General features: G+C 32.1%; 1 protein-coding gene across 1 annotated transcript; it reads left to right on the forward strand.

Annotated features, from left to right (window-relative positions):
• The first annotated feature begins 2817 nt into the window (after positions 1–2817).
• Positions 2818–7245, forward strand: LOC111887279 (probable protein phosphatase 2C 21). Its single transcript, XM_023883441.3, has 11 exons — positions 2818–3066; positions 3565–3689; positions 3964–4027; positions 4106–4214; positions 4558–4711; positions 4784–4909; positions 5040–5163; positions 5265–5341; positions 5441–5493; positions 5830–5884; positions 6800–7245. The coding sequence occupies exons 2-11, from the start codon at positions 3573–3575 to the stop codon at positions 6992–6994; spliced, it is 1074 nt and encodes a 357-aa protein (XP_023739209.1). The 5' UTR covers positions 2818–3066; positions 3565–3572; the 3' UTR covers positions 6995–7245.
• Positions 7246–9594: the final 2349 nt, after the last annotated feature.

Raw genomic sequence — 9594 nt, forward strand, 5'->3', positions numbered from 1 at the left:
ACCTACCCTCTGGCCCTTACGGCCATAACACGGGGACTATTCCCCCTACTACCTACTATCATATAACATCATATCAGACTAGCACACAATCATAACAGATAACAACATACCAGATAATTATCATGAAGACAATTATCTATACTATAACTCTTACTAGTGGGCCAACCTTGGTGCCTTAGACCCACTTCTACTGGAATGTAACTCACCTCAATGTTGTGAAGTGTCTGAACTATCCTCGATGTCGAGATCAACTCCTCTCAACTCCTACACGTAACAATCTTCCTTAATTACCATTTCATACTCTTAACCCCCTTTCAAGGGTCAACTCACTTCAAAGTCAAAGGAAAGGTCAACACCTTGGTCAAAGTCAACTTTTGGCCAAGGTCAACATCTGGTTGACTCAAATCGCTGAGTTGATCCACCAACTCGCTGAGTTCCATAGTCCTTAGGATGCTAAAAGCTTCGACCCTACTCGTCGAGTCTTTCAAGAACTCGCCGAGTTCTCCTTCGTACATAATCGAGACCTTCTACAATTAACTCTCCGAGTTCATCCTTGAACTTGTCGAGTCCTGCTTCATGCAAGTTGGCACGTCTAGTCCTGGACTCGCCGAGTTCTCCATAAACTCGTCGAGTTCTTCTTCATGCAGTTGGGACTTAGTCTTGAACTCGTCGAGTTTGTTCTTGAACTAACCGAGTTCCATGATCTTCAGGTTCATAACAAAGCCAACTAGTTGAGTCTTCTTCCAACTTAACACATTAATCGTTATCAGAAGAGGTTTGGGGGAAACTGCGACCCGACTCGCCGAGTCGTATGAGCGACTCGCTGAGTCCCTCCATGTCCAAAGCTATTTAGTCAATTTCAGTCGACCTTAATACATCCAAAACATAGATCTAACCTCCTAGGGTCCATATTACACGTAAAGTCACAAACTTTACTTCCATGCATGAGTCTTCAAGCTCAAAAGACCCAAAAATGAGGTCCACAAGGTGCATAGGACTCCCATGGCCATAATGTTGGCACCTTTATGCCATGGGAACCCTCAATAGTTCGAGATCTGAGGTTATACTCCCTTAGAACCACAACATCCCGAAAATGGCTCTACTAAAACTTAGAAAAGGTAGAAACTTGCCCTAACTAGAGATCTAAGAGATAAATGGTCAAGGTTGAAGCTTTTTACCTTAAACAAGCTGGAAATGTGCCAAAACTTCTGGATCTACTTGCCTTCTCTTGATCTCCCAAGCCTCCTCTTTCTACCCAGGCTTTAAATACACACAAAATGGCACAAAGAGCTAAAGAACACTCAACATCGATTAGGGTTTCATGAGGATGGTCTGAGGGTGCTGGAGGTTGTAAAGGAATCCAATTAAGGTGTTTAAATGGGGTGCAAACCCTTAAAATTAGAGTTTTTCCTGGTAGCTCTACTCGTCGAGTAGATAACTTAAGTCCAACATCCCATTCCTACTCTACTCGACAAGTTTGGGCCTCCAACTCGTCGAGTCCGTAAGAAAAATGAACAACTTAATATAAAAATACATACCGGGACCAGGGTGTTACACATAGAGTCGTGTCTGGGTAAAGATGCACATGGAAATTAGATTCTCGGTATAGATTTGATATGATCTGAAAACTGAGTCCTACCACAACTGTTTTTTTACCAAACAAAATCAGATAATCTGATAGGAAAGATAATGTAAAAAACAAATATTTCTTTTATCACGTTAAAATAGGAAAATGACAACTTTGAAACGAAATTAGAAATCGGGAGATTAATTTTTCTTAAGATAATGTATATAAAATGCTAAAAATTGAATATTATTGTAAGTCTATAGACCATGTTAAACCACATTCCAAACCATTGTTTAGTATTTCATTATTTAGAACCAAAAACATATTAAACCTACTAGATTGGGCCTAAATCGGTAAAAACTTGGATCAGTCAAATCAATCCAAAACTACAATGGGAAATTTGAACCAAACCAAAACCAAATTAGATCAAAGTCGAATTAGATCGTTGTTGACGTAATCAAAACTGGATCAGATCCGGATCCAAATCCGGATTAGATAGGGATCGTAGTTTGTACATCTCTATTGACAGGAAAGATAATGTAAAAAACAAATATTTCTTTTATCACGTTACAATAGGAAAATGACAACTTTGAAGCGAAAATTAGGAATTGAGAGATTAATTTTTTCTTAAGATAATGTATATAAAATGCTAAAAGTTGAATACTATTGTAAGTCTATAAACAATGTTAAACCTCGTTCCAAACCATTGTTTAGTCTTTTATTATTTAGAATCAAAAACATATTAAACTTTCTAGATTTGGCCTAAACCTGTAAAAACTTGGATCAGCCAAATCAGGCCAAAACTACAATGGGAAAATCGAACCAAACCAAAACCAGATTGGATCAAAGTTGAATTAGATCGTTGCTAACGTAATCAAAACTCAAATCTATATCAGATCTAGATCGTAGTTTGTACGTCTCTATTGACAGGAAAGATAATGTAAAAAACAAATATATTTTTTTTTATTACGTCCAGTAGGTAAATGACAACTTTGAAGCAAAATTAGGAATTGAGATATTATTATTATTATTATTATTATTTTAAGATGAGGTATATAAAATGCTAAAAGTTGAATACTAAGGCTATCGACCATGTTAAACCACGTTCCAAACCATGGTTTAGTCTTTTTCATATGGTTGAAAACTTTAACTCACCACTCACCACTCACCATCTAGTCAGCCATGGCACCTGGTTTGAAAGTTGACTCAGAGTCAAAGGTAAAAGTAGCAACCGGTTTTCCATGGATAAGTACAAACCTCTGTCATCACACGTCACTCCAGATCGTATTGTGCATCACACCAGCCGTACTAACACCCTTGAACAGTTGTTCTTTCTCGTCGACATTCTTCTTTCCTACCCTACCATCTTCATCTCCCAAAGTCCTTAGGTCTTCTAGGGCACCCTCGAATCTTGATAGCGATTGGTTTTGTTGAAGCTTCAATCGAATTTGGTTCGGTTTGTTAATCGAATTGTTTGGCAGCCCAATCGGGCAATCTAGGTAAGTAAATCCCCTAAACTATCACTATTTTATTCATCAGTGATTTTGATAAGTTCATGTCGTACGATCTCGATTTTGGAGTTTCAGTTCCTGTTCCTGCTCTATCGATTCGTTAACTAGAAATCTGGGAATAATTTTCAGTTCTCATGATTTGATCCCAAATCTCTCGATTATATGGGAGTTGAAAGACGACGATTGAAACACTTTTCTTATTCGTAAACATGGACTGTTTTTTTCAAGTGTGGATCCTTTGTCTCAATCCATCTTTAGACTGGTTTTGACTTTTGAATGAAATTGACAAGGTTCCTGAAGGATCTTCTACTCCATTGGGTTATTTTCAGTTATACATGATGTTTTTTCCTATGTGACAAATGGGGCCTAAATGACTTTTTGCAGCAGAGCTTGATGCTTGAAACAATTGACATGTGAATATTCTTATCATTACTTTTAAGAGCTCATCGATGCGTTTTCGACCAGTTGGTTTTATTGTAATTTCAGGTAAAAAGATGGGTACATATCTCAGCACTCCTAAAACAGAAAAGTTCTCTGAAGATGGTGAGAATGGAAGGGTCAAATATGGTTTATCATCAATGCAAGGGTGGCGTGCAACAATGGAAGATGCTGTAAGTAGATAATCACTTCCAACTTCCAAGTTTCTAAGATTTTCTATATGTATATGGAAAATGGAATGAATTAATTTGTTATCATTTTTCTTGGATAAATAGATTACATTTGACTTTGATTAGGTAAATACATGAATGCTATTTTTTGATGCTTGGAGTTTCATTTTTGGCAATATTTGTACCTGGTTTCTCATGAAATGCCATGTCATCAATTCCAAATCTTTACATATTAGAAAATTAAAACATAATTGTTTCTTTTGGTTGTGTTCTTTAGCATGCAGCACTTCCTGACCTCGACCATTCTACCTCTTTTTTTGGTGTATATGATGGGCATGGAGGTGTGTACCAATCATTACTTAATATATATATATATATATATATGTTGACTTTTGATGTTTTTACTTTATTCATCTCAGGTAAAGTGGTTGCCAAGTTTTGTGCTAAATATCTCCATAGACAAGTGCTGAAGCATGAAGCATATTCTAGTGGAGATATTGAAACTTCTGTAGAGAAGTCATTTATCAGGTTATATATTTGAAATATTTCAACTGGATTTATCTGTTGTTTTATTTCTTCATAGTCATGATCCTCTTTTTTTAGTTCTGTTAGAAACATGGAAAATTATCATTCTATATATTATTTTTTGATTAATGTGGAATTTGTAATCTACCAAGCTTGAAAATGAAACATAATAAAATCTCATTAGAACCAAAGTCAGGTTATAATAACAAAACAATCAATTACTTTCATAAATGGCCCCAATACATTCCATCAGGCATAACAAACAACCCAATGGAATGACGGATTCCATTCCTTCTCTGATTCCATCGTATCCAATGGAATGACCGATTCCGTTTCTATAATGCAGAATGGATGAGATGATGAGAGGACAAAGAGGGTGGAGGGAGTTATCTGTTTTGGGAGATAGAATAAACAAGTTCTCAGGTGTCATTGAGTCTCTCATATGGTCTCCAAGAGGAGGAGAAACAAGTCATCAGCTCGATGAATGGGCTTTTGAGGAGGTACTCTTTCCAAAAAAACAGCAATTTATTTTTATTATTTTTGGTTATAATAATAGCATATTTTATTTGTAGGGTCCACATTCTGATTTCACGGGGCCCACATCCGGATGTACAGCATGTGTTGCTATCATGAGAAACAATCAACTGATTGTTGCAAATGCTGGTGATTCCCGATGTGTAATTTCCAGGAAGGGGGAGGTAATAAATAAATAAATAATATCAAATATCAAATATCAAATATCAAATATCAACAATCTTTCCTTTATTATTATGATAATTGATAATTGATAAATATACAAAACAAGTTTGATGTAAATAAAAATTGCAGGCATACAATCTTTCAAGAGATCACAAGCCAGGGCTTGAGGTTGAGAGAGATAGGATACTTAAAGCAGGTGGATTTATTCATGCGGGCAGAGTTAATGGTAGTCTTAATCTTACAAGAGCTATAGGTACTTTTACCTTTTTGCCCTTGTGTTCTTTTATCTTGTTATCCGTTTTATCTTTTTCCTTAGTAATGGTGATGTAAATGTAATTATGAATAATTGTGCAGGTGACATGGAATTTAAGCAGAACAAGTTTTTGTCTGCTGAAAAGCAAATAGTTACTGCAAATCCTGATGTGAACACTGTAAGCCCCTTTGCTATTATTATTATTATTATTATAGAGTAATTGGAATTCTTTAATTTCATTTTTTATGTTTGATATAAATTTTATATTTTTGTTTAGGTTGAGCTATGTGATGATGATGATTTTGTTGTGCTGGCATGTGATGGTATCTGGTAAGGGCTGCTTCTTCAGTTTTCTCCAATATGACTCATTTTTTATTTATGTAATTATTTTCTTCTAAAGTCTAAACTAACTTTCTGTTAATTAAATTAGAATATCTTTTATAAGCCCATGGGGTATACGTATACCCAACACTCCATGTCATCAAATTATTTATTTATTTTTTCATTTTTTTAATTAACTAAATGAATTAAGAGTACTACATTTTTATTAGAAAGTACAATGTTGTAATAAGATAAAATGGAAGCATAATTCTATAATTAAAAAAAGTAGGAAAGTACAATGCTATTTTTTTTCTTATTGCTGAATTGTTTACTTCATTTATTCAGGGATTGCATGTCAAGCCAACAATTAGTGGATTTTGTTCATGAACAACTGAAATCGGTAAGTTGTTTTTTTTTCCCATTAAGTGTTAAAATAAATGTCTAAAAGATATTTGAGAAAATAATATAATGGCACATCTGAAAAAGTGGATGAAAAAATAATCAAGGGCAAATTTGTAAAAGGTTTGGATTTAACGAGGAAAGTCCTATACTGACCAATGTACTTTCTGGATTAATTAAAAAAGAAGAGCTAAATGATGTATGGATTAATTGTTGTAAAAACATAATATCTTTCTTTTTTGGATTAATTGAAAACGAGTAAATGACTATGTTACCCTTTTGTTTAAAAGTGATGCTAAATAAGAAATGACTGTTTATTTTAGGAACTGTTATAAATTAAAATTGTAAATAGCTATTTCTAATTACAAATTCAGAATTTTAACTGTTGGAATTATACAAGAAAGTATATGACCATTTTACCACTCTGTTAAAAAGTGATATTGAACAACAATTGCTTGTTTATTTGAGGACAGTTGTGAATTAAAAATGTAAATAACTGTTTATAGTAATAAATTGGGAATTCTAACCGTTGGAATTAAGCAAAAAAAAAAAAAGCAAATTACCATTTTAGCCTCATGTTTAGTGATTCTAAAGAACTAATAACTGTTTATTTGAGAGTGGGAACTTTTATAAATTAGAATTCTAAATAGCTGGTTATCCTTATAATTTGGGAATTATAACTCTTGGAATCATATGCACAAAAGTAAATGACCATTTTGCCCTTGTATTCAAGTGATTATGAATATCCAATGATTGTTTATTTGAGAAAAAATAAAATCGTAAACAACCGTTTGTAGTTATATATATTGGTAGTGGTAAGTTCTAATTATTGGACTTATACAGGAAAGCGATTGACCATTATACCCTTGTGTTTAAAAGTTAAAAGTGACTGTTTATATATTATAATATTATGCAGGAAAGTAAACTTTCAACAATATGTGAGAGAGTGTTTGATAAATGTTTGGCTCCATCAACATCCACAGGAGAGGGATGTGACAACATGACCATGATTTTGGTTCAATTCAAGAAGCCAATCCAGGCATCTACTGCTGAAGCACAAGAAATAGAACAAGTGGATGAGGGTAAACTAAAAAATGCTGCTGATGAATGAATGAATATGCCCCAAAAACAAATCAATCATCATCATCATCATCATCATCATCATCATCATCATAGTGTTTGTTACTTTGTTGGTAGTATATATGTTGGTAGAAGTCACACTACCTCACTTTTTAGATGTCTATAAATTTTTTTTAAGTATTTTTTCGGTTTGAATGTAAAGGAAAAGTCATTTTGTTTGTTGTTGGTAATAATTATTTGACTGGATATTCTTATGAATAGGACTAGGAGGGTATTTATGTCTTTTTTTTTTTACATAGGAGAGATTGAGGCAGAGTCACCTTTCATTAGTTTCAGTCTTAGTATGTCAAACGTAGTGCAAGATATTCCCTTCACGTTGTACAAAGCATATGGGGTCAAGTATGTCAATTTCGTTTTCTTCTCTTGTCTTGGTAAAATTCTGCTAAAAGTTGCAAATAAACCACTATGGGTGTGTTTGGCAACGAGGTTTTAGGAGGTTGAAGTTTTTAGCTTATAAGAAAGGTAGAATTAAGGAAAATGATTTGTTTGAGAGGATGGGTTTACATTTTTTTTTTTTTTTGTAGAAAGTTTTTAATCTAAGAACTACTTCAAATAAGAGTATCTACTTTGGTAATTTCAAAAAGGTCGAACATTTAACTTTAAAGAGATTGAGTAGCCTTTAGTCCCTTATGCTAGCCACCTAAGAATATCCATTATGGTAAATTCAAAAAACGTCCATGAATTTATTATACAATAGTGCGCTCAAAGTTCATGTGAGATCCTATGGATCCGGTGAACGATCACTTAGTAGACGTGCACATCGATGGTCCTAGAACGGTCCTGAGTTAGTTTTGGAATAATCTATGTTTTTTCGGACCGGGCTGGATGGTCTCGTGTCGGTTTGTTTTTTTTTTTTAAATTTATCAGTCTTGGTCTTGCGATTTTTGTGTGTGCCTTTTCGGTTTCGCTTTTGAGTTTTTCCATTGATAAAATATGTTATTAACACCAAAATAATGCATTAAGATTTAATAAAAATGAAATGCTAAAGTTTAATAAAAGAAAGAAGGGAAGAAATTGGATGATGTGAGATTAAAAAAATATGTAATTAACAGTTTAACACAAATTATATGTATACAAACTTTAGTTTTAGTCTTTTTTGAGAGAGGTCTCGGATCAGTCTTAGACGGTTTGGTTTCGGTCCTTTTTCAAGACTAGTTCGAAACCGGTAATTTGTTTATATCTAGTTTATGGCTTCAGAGGCGGTCTACCATTTTGTCATCTATACTTTGTATTTTACTTTTTACCTTTTTCTCTAATATTGAGTTTATGTTTTATATTTTTTTAATTTATCTAAAACACATACTAAAAAATGAAATGAATATTATTTTCAATAGATTACACCATTAGATAGAATTAGTTAACACCTTCAAAGCAATGTTGAGTATGTTTATAAAATTTCTTTCTAGCAAAAAATTTGTTTTTAGTTTTAAGTAAAATGGTGTTGATGTTATTATATTTTAGTATTATAAAAATATTTTCTTTTTGTTTATAATTTAACATAATATATATAGAGTACATTATTAATTAATAATTAATATCGGTTGGACCTATTCATAAATCTTTAAAATATTTATAGATAGTGAAAACGAGTTTATAAAATTTAGAGGTTTATATATTAACAGTAAGGCATATCAAATATTGATTAATAATGTTTTGGATCTGTAAAAAAATAATACGTGTAATTAGTTGGATCTGGATATAATTTGGTGATGATCTGATTTGACTAACCAAATAATTAAATAGAGTATGATTTGATTCATCTTTTATTTATCAACATTGTGGCATTATAAAATATAATTATTAGAAACTTTTTTTTATCGTTAATTGTGATCGTTAAACTAATTATATTTTCTAAAACAATAGATTGAAATATAAATATAAATAAAAAGTGTTATAGCAAAATAAATAGAGAAGAAGAAAGTAATTCAGTTTGATTCATATGTTAAAGGAATTTGAAGGAATTGTGATTCCCTTGTATAGCTAGCTAGATCCTAGCGAGAAAGACATAAAGATGCATAATCTTATCCTCTGTTCTGCCTTTTACAATTTCCTTAAAGTTAAAGGTTCTAGTAGGCAAAGACTCATTATGTTTCTTAATACTTTAAGATATTCATATGTTACTTTTTTTTTATTAAAAATATGTAAATAATATTAGGGTTAATATTATAAAATATTTGTTTCTTATATCACTTTTTTTCAGTTATATCAAATATGTCACTAAATTTTTTAATATGTTCTAAATCGAGTTATTATGTCACATTAGATGCCAATCAATCAAGTTATTATGACATATCAGATTCAGATGTTATAATAATGGATGGAATATCAACAACAAATACCTAAATAAATAAAATATGTCGTTCAATATATTGAATGCCATAACCAATAATATTTAGGATTTACTATCAGTTTAACATGTTGAAATCTACGGAAAAATGAATAAAAACGGGAAAGATCAACAATTTATCGAATTAAATAATTAAAATAAAAAATAATTAAAATAAAAAACTGTTAGTATTTTTTTTTTTTTTTTAAACTTTATACAAAAAGAAAATACCCTAATTCCACAAA

The sequence above is a fragment of the Lactuca sativa genome, chromosome 5, assembly GCF_002870075.4.
Source record: "Lactuca sativa cultivar Salinas chromosome 5, Lsat_Salinas_v11, whole genome shotgun sequence".
NCBI classification, from domain to species: domain Eukaryota; kingdom Viridiplantae; phylum Streptophyta; class Magnoliopsida; order Asterales; family Asteraceae; genus Lactuca; species Lactuca sativa.

What these genes read in the sequence shown, in the direction of transcription:
- LOC111887279 (XM_023883441.3), top strand. Translation starts at nt 3,573, where the DNA reads ATGGGTACATATCTCAGCACTCCTAAAACAGAAAAGTTCTCTGAAGAT. An exon ending in TGTATATGATGGGCATGGAG is followed by an intron (nt 4,028 to 4,105) that starts GTGTGTACCAAT and finishes TATTCATCTCAG; the next exon opens with GTAAAGTGGTTGCCAAGTTT. An exon ending in GTAGAGAAGTCATTTATCAG is followed by an intron (nt 4,215 to 4,557) that starts GTTATATATTTG and finishes TCTATAATGCAG; the next exon opens with AATGGATGAGATGATGAGAG.